The sequence below is a fragment of the Gallinula chloropus genome (genome assembly GCF_964237585.1).
Source record: "Gallinula chloropus genome assembly, chromosome: 18".
Lineage (NCBI taxonomy): Eukaryota > Metazoa > Chordata > Aves > Gruiformes > Rallidae > Gallinula > Gallinula chloropus.
The window spans coordinates 5,241,763-5,262,932 of record NC_140103.1 but is presented as its reverse complement, the minus strand read 5'-3'; the positions used below and the strand labels follow the sequence as shown (position 1 = coordinate 5,262,932).

Genomic DNA, 21,170 nt, shown 5'->3' with positions numbered 1-21,170 from the left:
AGGCTGGTGGGCAGAGCCCGGCCTGTGCATATTCATACGCAGGCGAGCAGGCGTGCGCTCCACACCAGGGCCTGGAGGGGCACAGGAGCCCCCGGGTGCTGCTCCCCTTGGCTAACAACTGGATGCTGTTATCCAGGCAGCCAGCATGCACTCAGGGAAACGGGAATTTCTGTCTAAGCCCGTGTTTAACAGCCTTGCAAAACCCAAGATAAGAGGGCAACGCTCCCCTTCACCTGAACGGAATCAGGTTTCCTCCAGAGAAAAATGGAAGTAGGGCCGTGCAAGCCCAGCTGGCAACCTGTTGGGATCCAAACAAGTGGTACAGGGAAACAGCCTTGATTCTCTTGAAGACATCCACACTTTTTTGGATATTAACAGGGAGCATATGGTCCGTAACCAGAGCCCATCTCCGCAGAGCAGGGACTCTGCGTAGTTGATCTGGAACAATACAGAGCAGTGAGACTTGGGATCCAGAGCAGGGTGGGAAGACACATCCCGTCTGCTAAAAGGTTACAGAAAAGGATTAAGGAAAGGATGTCTTTTCATTAACATCTCCTGTTAGACAGGAAATGAAGACCCAGGGCCTGCATCACCCACGCACTGCGGTGGGATAGCCGATATATCCAGCTCCTCAAGGATCTCACTTCAGGAATCTACTTTCTAGCTCTTCCAGGAACGGAACGTAAATCTGGAGGCTGGCAAGCAAAAAACTCCAGGCTTAACCACCAAAAAAACCCAACTATTAAGAAAACAGAAGAAAATAAGGTTTTGCAGTTGTAAAAAGATGTCAGAGAACTGAACTGAAAGAAAGCAGAAGCAGGGTTAAAACTTCCCAGGCAGAACCATTTATTGCATCCAGCGTGAAGAGCAAGGGCAGATGTGTCCAGCCAGGCTCCAGGTGCAGAAAAGACCCCTTAAGCAGTATATTGTGATTTTGAGGGGGATGACAGATTTGGACCAAACATGGTCCAATGTTCAAGATACTAAATGTTCAAGTTATTAAATAAAAACCTTAAAAAAAATGTTTTTCTGTCAAACTGGGGTGAATATTTGTCACTGCTCTAAAATACCTCTTCCTGCTACAACTCGTATCACAGAGTCCCAACAATCTCTAACTGCACAGTTCCTGTGAGATGAAGATACAAGCAGATCAATCACATGGCTACTGTTCTTATCTAACTAAACATGTTTTGGCACTAAACCCATCACTGAGACAGAATTCTTTTATTTTCCCATATAAAAGTAGTAGTGGTATTGCTGTCGGACCTATAATAGCAGAACCACAGAAGGGGTGGCTGGGGAGGGATCTCTGGATATCATTTAGTCCTCCCATATGAAGCTAACTGTCACCAGGGCTCAACCAAACCAGCTGTGCCTTGGTCAAGCCAAGTCCCAAAAACATTCAAGCCTTGCGAGTGCCCCATCCTGGTGCTGTGCTACCCTCCTGGGCACAGAAACTGTTGTGTCTCTAATTTTGGTTTGAAATGGGACGTGGACCCACTGAGAAACTGAATGATCACCCAAAAAGGTCACAGTACACTGCAGCAGCAGTGTCTCAGTCACTAACTATACACATGTAAACCATGTTAATGTCAATCAGCACGGACAGAAAATCCCTATGAGATGTTAAACAGTTGGTAGTTATGTGTCTTTTGCATAATCTTTATAAATATTAACTGAGATCCCACAGGAGCCAGGAGACATTATTGTTCTTACTCAGTAGATGAGGAAGCAGTTGTGAAGAAGTTAAATGGCGTGTGACCTCAAGCAGTGGACAGGCAGCAGTGACTAACTGGACTACAGCCTTTCTCAGTGCGGTGGCCCCAGCCCCTTTTATTTGGGGTCAACAGCATGATATTCAGCCCAGAAACTGGTCTGGTGTTCCTTAACATTTTCATGAAATTCAATTTCAGCTTGGCTCCCTGTTGACTGCCAGAAGAATTGCTGTTTCCCATGGAACACCATTGTCTTCATGGTGCTTACGTCACGGACCTGCATAAAGAAAGACCCAACTGTTACATCATAGCAGCCTTCAAGTGAAGCACCCACAAAATACTGGGGTCTTGACAATTGGTCACTCCACTATACGAAGAAGTACAGGAGACACTGGTAGTGCTCATTCACATCTACATTCACACACCACAGTCCGACCCTTTGGGATCTGTGACTGAATTTTGCACCTGGACGGAAACATTTAATGAGGAGATGGGTTTGTACCCATCCAAACGATCCCCTTTAGGTTTTGGGCTCACCAAGATGTAATTAAAATGTGTTTGGTTGCCTTCATTGCCCAGGTCAATATACGGGGCGCGGATAGCGATGCGATGCCGAGGAGCCACGTTGATGAAGGTCCGACACACTACTTGCCGTTGATCAGGCAATTGCACAGGATTCACTATTTCACCTTGGGGACCAAACAGCTGCCTGTCACAGTCTGAAGGGGGGAAAGGGAGCAGAAGAGAAAATGATTTAGAGAAGTGTCCAGCATCTCCAAGATAGAAATCATTTAAATTAAACACAGGTGGAAAAGTTTCTCTAAGGATTTTCATCTGGGAACCTGCAAGCATCAGCAAACACCTGCAGAGGGTTTGCCTTTAAAACAGAGGGATAGTGCACAAGTAGTATTAATTCCAGTGCTCCTCAAGAAGGGGTTCATTAGCTGCTAAAAACAAAGCAAGGTTTCCACAGGCAGCCACAATGAAGGGAACTCTGTGGGCCTTGACGTGGGTACCTTAATCCAAAGCAACAAGCAAAGCTTTCAGTAAAGTACCTTGGTAGTATTTTTTAGTTGCAGCTCTGCTGCTGTACTGAAGAATGACCCCGTTTCCTGGCAGCAAAACACGCTGTTTCACAATCAGTGTGTTCGTCCTGGAATTTATCAGTGACAAAGGGAGCTTCCTGCAGCCTGTCCGCCACATCATCCGCCCGGAAAACAGCACTACCTCACCTGGAATGGGGGAGCACAGGGACTGGAAACACTTGAAGTGAAACGAGGTGACCTGTCTTACATACGCCTGGAATCAAGTAATTCCTGCATTTTCCCCTATCTTATCAAAATCTGTCAGGAAAAAAGAATCCAGTTAACTAATCCAACAGTACCGATTCCAGCAAGAGGGTTTATTACAGAGAGGGTTTATAACAGGCCAAAACCAAACAGCTTCTTTAACCCAATAAACTCTTTTCATTTCCCATCTACCAACAAAACAGCCAAGAAACCATTCTGTAGTGGGAAGAAAGGCATCATCCTCATTTAGTCTCATCTGGCGAAGACTTGGTGGGAGAGAATAAATTGTACACTGGTTTCAGAGGTTACACAGGCTCCAAGGCTGCAATAACCATTCATGGCACCAAAGGCTGGCAAGCAAATGGGGTGCAGAATTCCCCAAGGGAATCCCTAAAGGCTAACCCTGGGCAGTACCTGCGCTGCAGTTGAGGGAGCTCTCCAGGACACTGATTGTTATCTCCTCCCCGAGCGGACGTCCGATGGCCACAGCGCAGTCGGTGCTCTCTACACCCATCATGTTGATGACCCCGGTGGCATTTAGAAAGAGCTTTCCACAGACACCTGCACAGCAGAGACAGAGGAGAAACACATCCAGAGGGAACTACAGCTGCTGAAATACAGTTCCCATTCCCTCACAGCACAATGAACAAAAAGGCCAGCAGCGCACCCCACATCTGGGTGGAGCATGGGAAGAGTCAGCTGCTGCCCCGAGGAGTCCCAAGATGAAAGAACTTGGGAACCCCAGGGAAGTCATTGCACCGAGTTCAGGCAACACAGACAGCTCATGGCATGCTGGAAGGAGCAGCATGTTCCCCCTCCCAACCAGGAGGATTCCCTCCTATGCTCCAGTCCCACCATGGCAGTAGGGTCACCACGACCAGCTGCAGCTGCACACAGTAAGCAACTGTCTCTACTTTCTGGTAGCAACCTCCTCACCTCCACTGGTCTCCTCTGTCTGTTCCTGAGGCACAGCAGATGGAGGAAGATCCAGGTCCTTGTATCTCACCTCTTTGGCAGTTGCAGCTGTCGTCAGACGTGGCACTGGTGTCACTGTCTGCAGTCCTGCTTCAGGGGACCTGGTCCCTACTGCTGGCTGAGGACAGGGCCCTGTGGAGCAGCCACGTACCACAATGGCCTTGGGGAAGTGCCTGCAGAAGATGGGGTTCACGTGCTTACGAGTGAGCGGGTTGAGGCAGAAATCCTGCCGTGTCTGAATGCCATTCCCACACGAAGTTGAACACTGCAGAGGAAGAAACCCACAGGCCTTTACACATGTGTTTCTGGTGATATTTAGAAACTTCTATTTACTGGCTCAGGCGTGATCTGGAGGTTGATCACTGGTGCTGTTCTATCACTTGCCCTTTCAGTGCTCTAGTTTCACCAGTTATAAGGTGGCCCACCTCCCAGGGAATCTTCCAGCCTACATCTCTGAGCTGCACACAACTTTCCCCCACAGAAATCAAAAGAGTATCTGCATTCCAGAAGAAAACATGTCAAAGGCCATTTTTAAACTGTAGCCAAAACCTGAGAAATGTGGGAAGCAAATCTAGGGCTGCTAAACACAGGGCAGTGTAAAGGCTGGAAAATATCCCTAGAAACAGTTTAGCACTTCTATGGGAAGTAAATAAACCAGACAGAAGAGGTATTCCTGCCCTGCATGCTTTAGGGAAATGAGTGGCTATAAAACTGCTTGCACTAGACACCAAGTGCTGCACCTGAAGAGGAGCAGATACCTCTGTCCACTCGCTGAAGCTCCACTCGTAAGAGCACATCCGGATGACACAGGGGATGCTGGTAAGGGGCTTCTCTGCCACAGGACACAAACGCTCCTCCAGCGTAATCTCCTTGCCTTGCTGCATCTGCACACAGGTGACCAACTGAACAGCTAAGCCAAGCCCACAGCTGGAGGAACAGGGACCAGCTGGGGCTACCTTCCATCTGACAGACAAGGAAGAGAAAAATTAAGTTAGTGATGAATCCTCCCCCTCTACTATCTCTCACTGTAGAGAATGCACTGCAGCTCCCTCATCCTTCCTGCTTCTCTGCTGCTCTCTTCACCCCTCCACCTCATGCAGCCTTTGAAGCAAGGGTGGGTGGTCTGGAGCAGGTTTGGAGTTGGACCCAGACAGGAGGCATTCACATTTTACAAGAAGCCCACAGACTCAAAATATACATTAAGTCCTACCCTACATCCATCACAGTCTTCTCCAGGGTGACAGAAACAGGCTTAACTGCCAAAACAATCTTACCTCCCTCCAAAACACACACCACTTCCAACAGTCAGATCAGAAACTGCAGGAGCCCATTTTGAAATGCCAGCTGGGAACAGTGCAGCCATCCAGCTGTCACCCATCTTCCCTGGATTTTAAATGAAACCAGGCTATGGAAGTACACCTGGAATTGTGTTAATGTACACATGCACACTGGTTCATGTTTGAGAGATCACCAGTGACCCCACCAAGTGCAGGCTGCAACACCATAAATCCCAAGGAAGGCGCTATCAATTTCCTTCAGTTCACAGAGCAGCTATCCCAAATCCACCAAGCATTTCATCCTAGCTACCTTTTCTTGATGTTGTGTGGAACATACACAGATGTTATGGATTTCTTCCTACTTCCCCAGGGTAACAAGGGTTTTCACTATTTCCCTGGACTCGGACTTCACTTAGCTCTACTTGACAATATACCAGTCCAGGAAAAGACCACGTTAATTTACCAAGTTTGGATGACTGCTACTGGTTTTGCATTTGTCTGGCCTTTCAAAGCAGGGGAGAGGAAGGTAACATCCTCAGGGCAGCTCTACCATGTCCCTGGACATGGAGAGAGGAAGAAAAGACCTCTCACTGACTTGTTACCTCCTGGCAACTGCTTTACCTTGGTGGGCAGGGACTGAGATCACAGACTTCCATCCTGCTCTCTGGCTTTGGCACTGGATGACAGTTTTCTTCTTGGGTTTCTTCTTTGGTGTCAAAAGACACACATACATAGTGCAGCTGAGTCTCACCTAGAAGGGAAGCAATCTTACAAGCAAGGGTTGAAAATAAACCAGCATCAGTCACACACATGTGTAAAAACCAAGTGAACTCTGCCCAAGCCCTGCTTATCACACTCATCCTCCCAAGTCATCCCCAGCCAGCCAACCTCTAAACTACTCCCTGCGTGAGCCAGGCCTCCTCACCTCTTCCAGACTTGAAAAAAATTGTGACCACAGCTACACAGCCACTTCAGACTTGAGGGGAGGAGACCTGAGGTTCCTGGGCACTGAGCTCATGTCTACAGCTGCGTAACATTTCCCTGCAGCACCGAAAGGTCTCACCTCTCCCACAGGAGACTGAACACTCTCCAGCTAGAGGGGTCCACACATACACGGTCTGATTTTCCAGTTGGGTATGCCCAAGTGACTCCGAAGTCTGAAGCAAGTGTGTGTCTTCCTCCTCAGAACAGAGCAAAAAGAGCCAGACTGATATTGGCACCCGCTTTCCACACCAGTCCCAGTGTAACAAAACCAGGGGATACATCCAAGACTACAACATATTTGCTGTCATTGAAGAAAGAGGCACATTTAAGCTCTTTCTCCGTTTTCTTCAGAACACAGAAGTGTTAGGGATAGCTAAGGACATCCAACAGCAAAGGCCCCTCCTGAGAGCTACCTGAGACTGCAGATGCCTAACACAGTCTCTTCCCCATCTGTGAATGCAAACCTGGCAGTGGTTCCCCAGTACAGATTTGGACTAGGGATGCTATGCTGAGAAGCCCTCTTCCCTGCTAGCAATCCTCCCCACCATATCAGAGCCTCTCTGTTTGCCAGTGAGGTGTTTACCAGTAGACATGGGCTTATTTCTTTTTCTGCTTTTGCTGGACTCTGGAAGGAGACCTTAAGAAGGTACATAGTCAACAGTTGCCCTCAATCAGACTCACTTTGTCCCAGCCTAAAGGGCAGACATTAACCACACATGGCACCACGGGGAGGGGTTTTTCTTCTGCTGGGCACAAGCTGTCATCCACAACAGTCTCCAATCCATCATGAAACTGAACACAGGTCAGATTCTGCTGGGCAACTCCAGTTCCGCAGACAGCAGAGCATTCAGCTGTCTGTGATATCTTCCACCTAAATGGGAAGTAATTGTAACACCCCATTTTCTTATCAAGATCATAGAGGTTTATTACTCATGCCACTGAATGCAGAAATGGATGGTACAGAGTATTCATTCAGCTTCTCTATTCCAAGAGCCTGGATGTGACAGAGAACAACTGCTGGAAGTTCAAGCCCTTGTACCAACAGCTCTCTAGGACTAACAAATAAGCTAAAGAGCTACAATTCATAGTACAATCACTTTTTATTAGAAATAAACCATCTATGAGATCATCTGGGCAGGTTTGGCTCCTGGTCCTCTGTCACAGAATCATAAAATCATAGGGGTTAGAAGGGACCTCGAGAGATCAACGGGTCCAACCCCCCTGCCAAAGCAGGCTCCCTAGCTCATACTGCAAGCTCATATTTCCAGTCTAATTAACACAAGGGTCTCTTCCACAGTAAGATCTAATATTTGTTGGCACAGTCTTGGAAAGGATGTGAGCAGATGTCATCTTCTGGCCATGCCCCCAAAGCATTTCCATTTAGCAGACTACTGTGAAATATCAAAAGGACTATCTCCCATTCATTCAGATGACATCTCAATTACCTCATGGGACCAGGAAAGACAGAACATGGTTTGGGATGTGCTACACATTTGTAATTAGGAAGAAACTACTTCATCCCTCTATTTTCCGTCTTGCACAATGCAAATGAAACTGCTGGGGTAGCTGGCAGAGAAAGCAGAAGTGAAGCAAGAATTCAGCTAAGCTTCCAGGAACACCAACCTGTATGGGCACGGCTCCATGGCACAGGGCTTGTGCTCTGAACAGGGCTGTGGGAGCTCCAGACACTGCTGATCCTCTGTTATTTCATTCTTTGTCTGGTCAAAGCACACATGATCCACTGGTTGTATCCCTGGCATACAAAAGGAAAAGGAAAGAAAAGAAAGTTGCAAAGTGAACATTTCACCTCTATTGTGCTAGGAAGATGCTGTCATTTCACTTTACCCAAGTTACCTGTGTAGGAAAGCTGATATAATTGGGAATACAGACTTTCTATAAACACACAATCCCCTTATTTCTGGTATAAAGGTTCCACAAGAGTTTGAAAGTGACATTCCATGCTGAACACCCCAGAAGATGAGAAGTTTGATGGATAATCCACTGACAAAACAGAAAGATTGCTTTGACCTGGCTGTTTGCAAGAACAAGGCCATCAATCTTAATTTGCTCCAAATTACTTCTAATGATCTTGATGCCTGACTGATGCACGACAGGTTGCTGACAAGCTGTAGTGGTCAGCCATGTTTTAATGACATTCTGCAGAGCTAATCATGTAACAACACCATGCAGGCTTCACACAGCAGGCAGCAGTGTGCCAGTGCCCTCAGAGTGATCATCAACATCCAAAACTATTCTAGGGGTACTGGGAGAGAAAACACAGGCTTGCAGTGCCTGTGACATGAAAGAAATGAAGTATTCATAAACTACAGCTATAAACAAGGTTTTTAACAATACTGAACCTAACAGCTAGAAATGGGTGAGAATCCAAATGCAAAGAAGTTACAAGCAAAGCTGTGAAATCTCTCCTTACAAGTGAATGAGCTGCCCAGAGTCAGGCAGCCATTCCTGCATCTCAAGGACCATGACCCTGTGAAGCAAATGTAAGAGTCAACCAGCAATGTTACCTTTTCACTACCCTCCTCTTACTGGTAAGGAGGGCCTGAGCATCACTTTCAGCTCTCAAGATGCAATTTCAGCTCAGATGCTCAACTTTTTGTTATTTTAAACCTCAGCTTTCCCTTTTATTCTTCTTTTCTGTTTGTAATTGCATTAGCTGGGAGGCCCTACAGCACTTACTTCAGGGTTTCAGCAACCAGCTCACCTGGGGAATCTGCTGGAGGAAATCTCTCCAGACATAACTAGTCCTGTAGACTGACTTCCATAAGTATTCATTAAGGTATTTGCTAAATCCCTGTCATAAAAGTCTTCAGAGGCTTGCCAGTGTTATCTGTATTATCTGGTAAACAAGATGTCAAACCGTCTACCAAAGTGATCTGTTCCAATCTGTATTATGATTTCTGGAGGGAGACAGAAAGGATTAGCCATAGCACAGGAATAGAATTCTAAGAAGGAAGTTTTATAATTAGCTCTGAGGCTTTAGACACCAGATACCACTTTGGTCTCAGACTTCTGATGTTTCGCCAACTTCAAATTACAGCCTTCAATAACTCAGAAAAATCTGAGAAAATTATTTAGTCTTAAAATCAAGAGTTCAGTTAAAACCTACTTTAAAATCCTCTTCATGATCAAACATTTTTGCTATCTTTTTGATGATTCAGCTCAACTGCTGATTTGCTAATCTGACTCCAAAAGCTGTACCACTCCTTCCCTTGGTCCTGTTTAACACTGGCAACTGGAGCTCTCTTTCAGTGATTTGCTTTTAAATTCAGTTGAGTTGTTTCATAAGTGCTAACCAGGCACCCAGCACTGATGTCACATTTCTTTCAGTCAGCCCAGGAGAGCCCACAGGGTAAAGGTTTGGCTGGCTGGGAGCCACCCAGATTAGAAGCATGCCCAGATCTCCATAAAAAGCAAAGACTGAGTCCTGCTGCCTCACCTTCCCCACAGGTCACTGAACACGGCCCCTGCTGAGGAATCCACACATAGGTCAGGTTCTCTCTGGGGACAAAATAGCTGAAGGTGATGTCTGGGTTGGTGGCATTGCCATGCTCCTTTGCATACCTCCGATAGACCTGGTTAAGGAAAAGCTCTGGTCAATGCACAAATGAACTCAGACTCATTTCTTGGCATGGAGGTAAGAGAATCTAGTCTCCCTTTTCCATCCAACCCCAAGCACCAAAGCTGCAACTCTCAGCTCCTACCAGATGCAGTCAGAGGACTGACCCTGGGAATTCTGTGCACAGGGCACTGAAAAAACCATGAAGGCAAGGAAAAGTATGAACTCTGTATGCTCCTCCCCACAGCCAGCCCTCAGACCTGCAGAATGCCTGTGGGCAGCCAGCCCTTCACTTTTCCCAAGAGCAGCAACACCATCACTCTTAGTAAACACCATCTCCAGTGGCCTTGGACACGAAGCTATCACGCCTGGATTCTGCACTGCAGCAGAGCTACAAACTCAGCCTGGCCAGTTCTGACTGGCCCCTTTCCAACTCTGCTATTTTAATTTACCTGTATTTCAATTTCTTCCTGTGTTGGCCCATCTACATGGATTTCCTCCAGGCTTGGCAGGTTGTCCTTGGTAAGAAACACTTTGTATTTGATCTGGCTGTCCTCCAGAACTGACGGATAGGTGACATTCAGTGAGATTTTTCCTTTTCCAGCAACCACATACTCTCCTTTAACCTTCACAGCTAGAGGAGCAGAAGTAGCAGTCAGAGTAAGAGATATGACGTGGTGCTGGCAGCTACAACTGCCCATTTGTTGGAAACCACTTCGATCTAAGACAGGCATCCCAAAGAGGGCGACTTCTACCACTCCCCACTGGACAGCATCCCACAAAACACCACACCAAGAACTTCCCTCCCTCCCAAATTCTATTTTCTTGATTTTACAAGCTTGCTTTAGCCCTGCCTGCAGCCCCTCTTCTCCCTTCCACTCAGCTCACCCAGATGTGTGAAGAGTGGCTTCCGATTGGTGACACGGACCATGGTGGCGTTATAAGGCAGGGAGAGGAACGTAACGTACTCTGGAAGAATGGAATGAAAGAAGACATGGTCACCTTCCGTTATCATACCTCTCAAAAAGGCTGGAGGTTACAGATCACCCCCTCTTCACCTCACCAGCATTGCCAGCCTTACAACAAAGGCAGTAACAAAGCTGAGAGGGGTTAGAGAGGTAACACAGAACAGGTAAGGATACGATAAGGGTACCACAGCGGGGGCCAGCAGCCTCAGCTCTCACAGCCTGGCTTGAACAAAGTGCTGGTGAATACAGTGAGCAAAGCTGAGCTGAATTCTACATCCCATCCTCATCTTGCTGCTTTTGTTCTTTTTATGAGCTCTGCTAATATCTGTATGTGCTACTACAAGTGCCAGATCAGTTCTCCAAATGGATGTTTAACATCTCGGGAAGAATCTGACACAGCTCCCAGTAACTTGCTGTACTTCTCAGGTGGCTGCATTTCTGTCCACATCCAGAGAAGAAGCATGACCACAAAAGTCACTATGCCCACACAACAGCTACCTCCATGCTACAGATCTGACCTGCCTTCTCTCTGCCACATCCTCCAGAAAATCAAATCAAGCAGAAGCAGAGACAAGAACTCACATACAGAGGATTGGTACACAGCATACAAACAGTACCGGAACGTTGAGCCTGAGAGTGAGGAATACACACCTTTAGCTTTTCCTTCTGTGTAGGATCCAGTCACTTCAGTGCAAGTAGTATTATCACCCCCACAGACCTTACAAGAGTCTGTTATCTTCTTGGAGTCCATCTGGCCATCACACCCAAATGCCTGAGCAAAGGGGAGAGTCGGTCAAGAATTCTGAGAAGCAAACAAATGAACGAAAGCAACATCACCTAATTCCTGAGACTGCCTGTTTCACTTGCAATTTGAATTTATGAAGACAAGCTAGACAAAGGTGCCTTTGCACCTAGATCTGCCACCATACAACAGTATGCAAAGCCAGGGATTGGAAATTCTTAGCTGAGAGCACAAGTTTCATTAATAGTGTGACATTTTCTTTCCCATAAGAAATGCAGAAAGTTTTCTCCCATGGCCTAAAACAAAGGCTCTGCACTACCTTTCTCCTATGGATTATTTCTAGAAGGGGAGAGAAGGGAAAAAGAAACAAAAAAAAGCCTGTGAGAACAGTAAGCATGAATGGCAAGTTCTATAGGAATCTTTAGCTCCCCAAAGCCCAAACCCAGCTCATATCCTTCAGCCTGGCCTTCAGTTCCATGGAGCTCAGAGAGAGATTCTATCTTCATTCCCATGAACAAGACTAATTTACACAAAGCTACAGGAGGATCTCAGCAGGCTTAGCAGCAAAACATGTGCAACTGCTGAATTTACGCTAGAGGCACTGATCCCAGGCTTTGGATGCTGCCATAACATATTTATCCCTGTTGCCAATGGAACAGCAGGAATCAGAACGGATTATGCCTGCACCCTCTGCTGTTCATAGGGTGGAAATGCATCGCAAACCATGGTGAAAAGGAGGATAATGAGAAAAACATAAAATGCCAAAAGTGTATTCTGGGAATGTAAAGAAACAACAGAAAACACACAACCAGGTCAGCGCTGAGCAGTTCCTAAAACGCAGACAGCGCGGGGGAGTTGTATTCGAGTTCATCATGAAATAATGCCTCATGTCCAGTCCAGAAGGAAAAACCCACCCTCTTAGACTTCAGTTTTGATTAGTGATACTGCAACAGTCAATTCCTCAAGTTACACTCCCCAGGTTTACTCCTTACTTTGCCACTGAGCTGGTATGTTCAATGACTCTTCTCCAACAGAGTTAGCATTTTCTAGGGCTATTTATACCACCCAAAACAGCTAATGATGTCTCCTCAGCCAACTCATAAACCAATTGCTTCTTGGATTAGGGATCAATAGTCTTACGTACCTACTGCATAATTAGCAGAATGCTTATCCAGAGGGCATTGGATGCCAATCAGCAGAGCTGCTGGACCCCTTCCAATAAGCTAAGAACAAAACTCTTCTTTTTAGAAGAGCTCATTCTGTTGTTTGGGACACTTTTTTCCCCCTGCTCTTGGTAAACTGACTCCTTTGGGGCAGATACACATCCAAGGTTCACCTGGGCTCCCCATTACTTACCCTGCAGCTTCCCATCACACACAGATTGAAAGCCCCATGGTGATCACCAGTGTCATCCTGCTCACATCTAGTCCCATCTATGAAGCTGCCTTCGCGGCTTATCATGAATTCATTTTCAACAGCCCTGCACATGTGCTTGCACAGCATGTCCCCTGGAGGAGGCAGGCAGGAGGAGAAAGGAGTTACACTTCTGAAGGGCATGTGGCTGACCACCAAGCAAGGGAAAGAAGTCAAAAGGATCTGACAAAAAGAGCACCCAGGTTTCACCTGAAAACTGAAACAACTGGTGAAACAGCCTTTTGACCTCAAAGTACAGACAGGGCCACGAGCACTCCCCTTTACAAGGAAACCATTGTTTGTCAGGCTTCCCTTACCTTTGGCAAAACCAACAGCAGAAGTCCAGGTATAAAAGGATGGTGCTTCCACAGTGAGATACAGTGGTTTCAGATTTGTTGCTGCACATTGTTCAGCCATAAAGTCCTGCTGGGTCATCGAACAGGCCTACATCCCAGAGAGAATTGTACAGGCAATGAAAGGAACTTACTGAGCAGAAATCCCAAGCAGCATTTTACCTGCTAGCTAATGACAGAAAGCAGTGGCTGGTAAGTAGAACACCAACACAACTGCAAATAAAGAAAACTTCTTTACAGGGAGGCTGTGGGATATGCAGATAATTGTGTTTGGAAGCTGCTATCTTCGCTTTTTATACAAAATAAGTAGATGAGGAAAATAGGGACGATATAAGAATGTCCCTCTGAAGGAATTTATCATTAGGTGAGTCACTGTTTTCTCAGTGTCTGTCCTGCTATGCAGGCATAAAGAAAATGCTTCATTACACGTGAACAATGCTATTAAATAATACTGCTGTCTTCCGACACAGTGCAACAAATACCTCTCCTGTCATCAGACAGATGGAGGCTTGATGCCAGATCTTTAGACCTCCTTCCCAAAGCAATCAGCTGTGAGAAGTACAGTCCCAAGCCATACAGCTCTCAAAGGGCTAGACAGCATTAAGAAGCAAGCTCAGAAGATGCCATCGGCTTCATTACCTGAGTATTGCACATCTCCACTTGGATGCTGGTGCCATGGCATTCCTGCCCCCCAAAAGCAGGCCTGGAATGACAGGAAAAGAGCTCCTGAGAGGCAGGTTTGTCCCAAGCACAGAGCAGGAGGCAGACTCCTTGGCCCTGAGGGCACTGCAGACTCCCCAGCTCCCCACCTCTTACCTGGGGTTGTTACAGAACCGCTGCCTTATCACAACTCCACCTCCGCAGCTGCGGGAGCAGGAGGAGAAGGGGCTCCAGCCAGACCACTGCCCGTGGACTACAGCCATGGGGTTCAGTTCTTCCAGAGAGCTGCACCGTCCCTTCCAGCACCACTAAGACCAAGGACACAGAAAATTGGCTGCAGCACCACAGCAAGCCCAGCAGGGCTGGGATCTACAGGGGTAGCACCCCATCTTTTCAAAGGCCAGACTGTAAAGGAGAATCCTTAGGTGAATGAGGAGAGCCTGGGAGAGCCTCAATCCTCATTATAGTCTCACACGAGGCTGGAGTTAAAACAGAGATGACAGGCCATTTAAAGTAGAAAGCAAAGCATTGAAGGAAAGCTCAGATATTGAGCTAGGGACCTGCAAAGCAACTCCAGAGATACAGACAAGGTGGAAACACCACGATCAGCCAGTACCACTTTGTGACTGGATTGTCTGGCCGAGGGACAGCAAGTGCCACCAAGAATGGCTCACTGTAGGTTCCTTAGCACCCACACCCATTTCTGATCATCAGCTCAGCAGCCTCCTTACCTTATTGGTTCCACACTCAGTACCATCCAAGAGGGGGACAAGAAGGCGAGTACAGCTGGATGTGTCTTCTGGTTGTACGTGGCACGAGAGAATTTCACATATGTCCTGCTGTGGCAAGAAAACCAGGGAGTTCAGGGAGTCCCTTCAGCTCATCAACACAGCTGTCCCAAATGCTGCTCAGCTTAAATGGTCTGTGCCCTGGATGGTTGATTTCCCCCCAGCAACCCGACAGTACAATCAAGTCCCTTCCTTTCTCCTGCTCCTGGCCAAAAGTTGTGGGTGTGTCAGAAGACCAGCACTAGCTGCAATGCTAGATGTTGATCAACTAAAGCAATACAATTTCACCCACCTTAGTGCTCCCTCATTAACTAAACATGTCCAGATAGCAGCTATTATCCATGCTGCATTTCTCAGCCATGTGTGCTTGTGCAGTGGAGGGGAAGCTGGAGGACTCCAGTGACCATGAACTCCCTAAGACAGCACCCACGACTCGCCTGAGTGGGGTACCCAGAGCTGGCACTGCCAGGCCCCTGTTCAGACAGGAGGTTCTGGGTACGATGCAAACTTTAAAAGGAGCCTTATGTGGACAAAGGAGGTGATGGAGAACAGGGAAGCATTTTAAAAGTATTTGAAGGTCTGTTCTTTGCCAATTAATCTGTGGCAGGAAAGCACCTTCCATTCCTTTATAGAAAAAACGCTTCCAGTTCCCTTTTCCTGAATCTTGGCTCCAGAACGTTTCCCCGCTGCCCCTAGCAAGACAGACAAACTTTCTACCTACAACATTGCTGTCAGCAAAGGTGCATGCTGTGGCAACACTCCCAAAGGCTATTTTACATTGCTCATCTGCTCCATAGTACAAGCCAGGCTTCCATCCAGGGATGCTGCCGTCCATGTCCGGCAGGTCATTTAAGCAGTTTGTTTGGCCTGTGCTGATAGAGACATAAGAAATATCACTTTCCCAGCTGTGGGCAGTAAGGACAACGACATGTTTGCAAACTTCTGCTGAGTTTCATTCTGGGAGTTGGCTGTTGCTTTCCCAGACAACACATGCTTACTGTGGGCTGTGATGGATTTAGCTGCAGCAGCTGCCTGGAGATGCTCACAATTCCCTGCTGCTGAAGTTATAACTGAAACTCATGCCTGTTCCTCACCCAGCCAGCTCAGAGCCCACAGTGCTTATTTAAACCTCAGTGCTCTGACATTTTAAAACAAAATTTCCAGGCTGAGGCGTCCAGCACAGCCCAGGCATGTTAGTCACTAACCAAAGCCATTTCCAGCTCCTTGAAGCAAAAACTGGGTTTAACCTCTGCAACAGACACAAGTGCTGAGAAATAAACAAACCCCAAGCGTTTCACAGTTCCTCATTTTCCAAGAACTGTATTTTATTTTATTCCTTGTCTTTCCCTGCTCTCTCTGAAGCTCCAAGCACAGGGAGCCACTCCCACACTGGCACACAGAACTCGACCATTCCCTTACCTGACAAAGGCCAGGAACTCCTCTCGACTGCACCGTGACCAGGTGAGGTCAATGCTGTTGTGGTTTCCTGCTGAACCCATGATGTAACCGCTGCTGCTGCACGAATTCCCCTCACCATCATGGGGGATTCCAAGACTGCAACAGAAGATGTACAGTGTCCCAAGGAGAAGAAACCCGGAGTTGGGTTCCCTCAGAGACTCTCTTCTCTCAGCAAGGACTGAGCTCCCTCTGCAGCCTTGCCTTCTACTACGAAGGTTTTCTCTCTCCCAGAACATGCAGGAGTGCAAGAAATACAAGGAACTCTTTTCAAAAGTTTTGAGTAATTTATGGGAAACCCCACTATGCCAAGAGATCCTTTTCCTTCTTCAAAATCCCTTAAACCAGACAACATTTTACCTGAATAAAACACACTCGTGGGCTTTCCTACTGACCTGTGCCCAATCTCATGGGCTATAGTGACTCCAAGGTCAAAGCCAGTGTCCTGGGTAATAGCACAGCTCCAGAAGGAGGAGCAGACTCCACCTAACTGAGTCACTCCACGGAGCTTCTTGTTCCCATCAGGTAACTCCAAGTCAAACCTAAAGTAAGGGAAGCAAATATAGAAGAAAGAGCAGAGAGCCACTGCAGTTAATAACATCAGATCTAGACATTCAACTGAGTGTATCTGCATGTTCCTGATCTAAATTTGCTAGCTATCTAATACTGCTATTGACACATGAAACTCCCTGAGGCAAGATGGCAGGGGTAGGGTCCAACCAGTGCCCACTGTTCAAAGTTTGTGGTGATGCTACTTTTAAAAGTCCTGATGCCGCCAGACAAGCAGAATAGAATAAAACCACCTAAGCCTATTTGTAAAAGACAGAGCAGTATCATCATCTCTTTGAGGAAAGAGCACAAAATAAAGCCAATACGCTCCAGAAAAGCTTGCACTGGACACATTTAGCCAAGGCAATTTAGAGCAGGGAGTCTGAAAGTAAAGCAAATTGCCTGGGTCAGGGTAGCACTCGATCTTCTGTAGAAAACACCTGTGGGTTGTCACTTCCAGTTACTGTTTGACTTTTCTGCCCACAAAAAGCTGCAGTGGGCTTGGCTGCTCTGTAAGCACGAAATGTCTGCTCAAGTCTGGATGTTCAGTGCTTGAGGAATATTCCAGTTCCTTCAGGAACAGCACTGCTGGCTGGCTGCATTACACTGACAGCAAGAGAATCAACCCCAAACGGGAGAACCAACTTCTACTGCAAAGCCTCTGTGATGCCAAGCTGCTGGAAGGCAAATCTCTGTCCCTGTGCTGGCAGCCAGACACCAAGAGCTGTGTTTCCAGTCCCTTCCCAGGGCAGGGGAGCTGCAGTACCTGGTGATGTAGAGGACAATGTCAGCATGCTGGGGGTCAGAGTCGTTCTGGGGGTTGACCTTCTTGCTCCACTCACAAACACTGATCAGCGAGGAGGTGATGTTTGTTGTGATGTTTACCTCTGCCTAGAGTGAAGGCACATGTCTGTACACTTCGTTCAGCTTTTAGCAGCCCCCTGGACAACACCTGAACAAAGTCCTCCCTGCTTACCTCTGGTTCCCTCAAAACAAGCATCTGCATAAGATGAACCCTGAAATGAGCACCCAGCGAGGCATCTCTCAGCAGCTCTGCCCCCTGTTAAGGCACACAAAGGATTCAGTAAAGAAGGGACCTCAGTGACTCCCACTACCTGCTCACAGTAACAGGGCTGCCTTCATTAGAGGTAACACACCCTGTGACATAAGGGGCAACTATAGAATCACCAGGAAGTACAACATTAAAATATGCACTACAAATGTAAATAAATCTGTCAACAGATGAGATCTGCTGTTAGACTTGTCAGATGCTCTGAAGCAGAGAGAAAATATGCATGGAAAAGAGTTTGATAGGGTAGGGAGAGGGAATGCTAAAGACTCTTTTTGCAATATTCACAGAGAAATGCATAACCAAATCCTTAATAATAGCAAAGGGAGCCATTGAGAGAAACTCTCTGTAAAACTTTGAAATGTTAATATGAATTCAATGGGTCTGGTTCAACTTCATTGAAAGCAACAAGGCTCTGGCAATAAAACTCCTGCTACTGGATCTGACATATAATGGCATTGGAAACGGAAAGGAAGAGCCATGTTTTCCACATGGGCTTTAAGGCTACAACCCCAAAGCTTCAGACATCCACTTTTCCTCATGCAGCTCCTTGTACAAGGGAAAGTTTGCCCTGCAGTGCCAAGAGAAGCAGAGAAGAACACCCTACATGAAAGCAGTGCTCCCTACAAGGAGCAGATAACCACAAACACCTCTGGAAGTGCACTCAGAGAGGTCTGTCTGCCTGTGACACCATCAACTCTCACACTGGGACAGCAAATCCAAACAGAAAGCTACTCACAATGTTCAGGTTGGCAAGAACATATCGCTCTGTGTCCTCTCTGTGGTACAAGTAAACATCTGGGCCTGCCACGACCATCAGCTCCAAATGTTTGACAGCTCCCTCAGCCCTCTTCTGCAGGCGAGGAGGAAACTGCCCTGCTGGACAGCACAAAGGGACACAGGGTGTGTAAAACACAAGACAACGTAAAAGGTCCTACAGATCCACTCCAGTTCCCTGGAAGACTAGAACTATCCAGCTGCAAGATCACTCCCCCAGTTGTTAGTTCAGGTTTCTCACTTGGGTTGCTTTCTTTCACTTGCCAGCATCCTTACCACAGGCTACCAAAATAACAAATACCTAAACAAAACCACACTAGTTACACCTCAGTGAGTCAAGAAACATCTGTCAAGTACACTGTGGTGGAAGCATTAGACAGAAGACAGCTTCTCCAAGCAGAACAAGCAGCACTTCCCCTCCACATACATTACCTCTTGCTGTATTTTCCCCTCTTGCAGCACTTCTGAAGAGAATGTGGGGTCTGGAGAAGCTGAGGTCCTTCAGCAGGGCCATATCTTTGCTTCTGACAGGTCTGATATGAATCTTTTCCTCATCTGCAAAGACGACTCCTTGCTAAAGGAGATGAAATTCCATCTCTGAGTTATTCCAAAGACATGCTCAGGTTTACTGAATGGATGGTTCACACACCTTCAGTGCATCAAGCTGCGAATCTACAAGGGCTGTAAATGCTTGTGGGAATAAGTTCAGTGCCTACTCACCAGCTGCCCTTCACAGTAAGTGACTCTACCCTTCGCCCCGGGAGGTTGCAGTGGATTTCCACCAGCAAAGCAGCCGCCTGAGTATCGCTTCAGTAAGCTAAAGGAAGAGTTCACCACTTGACTGCTCACAAAGGAAGGGGAAAAGAGGGCATGATCCTCCAGAAACTCGAAGGCATAGAGTTCTCCCCAGGCCTCAATGGAGCAGTGTCGAATCTGACAAGACATCAGCCCCATCTGCTCTGTCCTACAAGGGCAAGTTGGCTCAGCAATAACAAACTCAGGTACTGAAAGAAATGAAACAAGACCAGAACAGAACAAGGGGAACAGTTATGAGGAATGATGATACACAGAAAAAAAAAAAAAAAAAAAGAACTGATCTCTAGGAAAATACACTCTCCAAGTTACAACTGTGGCCTTTCAGGGTCATTGTGCCAACAGCCAAAGAACTTCTACACTTTCCTGTCTTTGAAAGTAAGGATAACCTGGTTGGGAAGAGACAGCAGCTCTGAAACTGGCTCCTGATTTATCAGTGCTTTTGCTCTCTTGAGAAGGAGAATAGTTCACTTTACTTGCTCAGCTATTAAGTATTACTGAGTGAAAAATCATTCCAATCCAGACAGAGACACTGGGATGGGCACTAGGTGAACTCACAAATAGACAACATCCTTGCTCTAAGGATTTCAGAATTAAAACATATCTTTACTCTGAAGTACCATCAACCCAGACCCAGATTACTGGTCTCTTCACATGTTTATTTCAAAAACCTGATCAAGTGCATTTAAAGCTGTTCTTAGTCTAAAGCTCCTCACTCAGACCACCTGGATCTGTTAATCTCCTCAAAAAATACCAGTACAGAGAATGAAGACTGCAAGAGAGATGTGCAAACAGACATATCTACTTCAGCAGATTTTTAAATACTGACCCAGATCTTCAACTGCTTTCTCACTGAAACATGGGTTGCCTGAGTAATGTGACTCAGAAATGGCAAATACTTGTCGGATCAGGGTTTGTTAATAAGTGTTCTGAGCATTACCAAATGTATGGGATTAGAAATACACTGACAGCCACGTTCCCAACTCAAGAAGAAAGGAGCCCTGCATACCATCAGACACTGAGCTGGCTCCAAAATAGGAGAAAACATCTTCTGCCTCCAAAGCTCGGAGAAATTTCTGCAAGAAGAAGAATAGCTTTAAGGGTTTTTTTAAAGAAAAACAAGTGGATACAAGACTCTCACTTCACTGAACCCAGCCTGGAAGGCACGCCAGCGAACAACTCAACACCTACCAACGCCAAGTTCTCATGGCTCTATTTTGCACTAAGCATGGGCTGCACAACAGCCACCCAGAGGAAACAGCTTTATCTTCTATGATTAGCGAGGGCTGATGGATTTTGGCTTAGAACACGTTGTGTTGTCTCTTGTTTTTTGGGTTTTGGTTTGTTTCTTTTTTTTTTTTCCTAGAAATAACAAAGGCTTCCTGGAAACTGTGTTTTCTGGAGGTCAAACTCACCTCTTGGAAAGCCGGCGGCCAGCAGAAGCCCAAAGGGAGCATCACAAGCGCCCGGATCGTCAAGCTGACGATCATGCTGGAGGAATCGCAACCACCGCGGTGGAGTCAGCGCCGGCCCAGGGGTGATTAAGACGATGTTTGGCCCAAAGCATCACGTGGAGCGGAAGGGAAGAGTGCAGGGTTTAAACAAACAGGGGAGCCGATCCCCGCGGAGAGGGGCGCTCGGGGGGAACGGCCTGCAGACAGGAGGCTTTACAGGAACAGCTGGAGGGAGGGTGGGTTTGCGCAATGTTTGCGACTCTACTGCAGCCAAAGAGCGCGGCCACGACGAGCTTTGAGCCAGTCTCCGCA

General features: G+C 46.9%; 1 protein-coding gene across 1 annotated transcript; it reads right to left on the bottom strand.

The window, feature by feature from the left end:
- Positions 1-831: 831 nt before the first annotated feature.
- On the bottom strand, positions 832-20,894 carry ADAMTS13 (ADAM metallopeptidase with thrombospondin type 1 motif 13; the record flags this gene model as incomplete). Its single annotated transcript, XM_084272570.1, has 29 exons — positions 832-1,992; positions 2,253-2,434; positions 2,771-2,947; positions 3,419-3,565; positions 3,941-4,244; positions 4,738-4,942; positions 5,878-6,007; positions 6,320-6,437; positions 6,922-7,111; positions 7,864-7,993; positions 9,698-9,833; positions 10,270-10,451; positions 10,706-10,786; positions 11,437-11,557; positions 12,884-13,035; positions 13,258-13,384; positions 13,933-13,996; positions 14,110-14,261; positions 14,685-14,792; positions 15,463-15,613; positions 16,161-16,295; positions 16,592-16,738; positions 17,512-17,636; positions 17,722-17,805; positions 18,554-18,693; positions 19,024-19,165; positions 19,312-19,595; positions 20,414-20,480; positions 20,820-20,894. The coding sequence occupies 29 exons, from the start codon at positions 20,892-20,894 to the stop codon at positions 1,834-1,836; spliced, it is 4,215 nt and encodes a 1,404-aa protein (XP_084128696.1). The 3' UTR covers positions 832-1,833.
- Between the last annotated feature and the right edge of the window lie 276 nt (positions 20,895-21,170).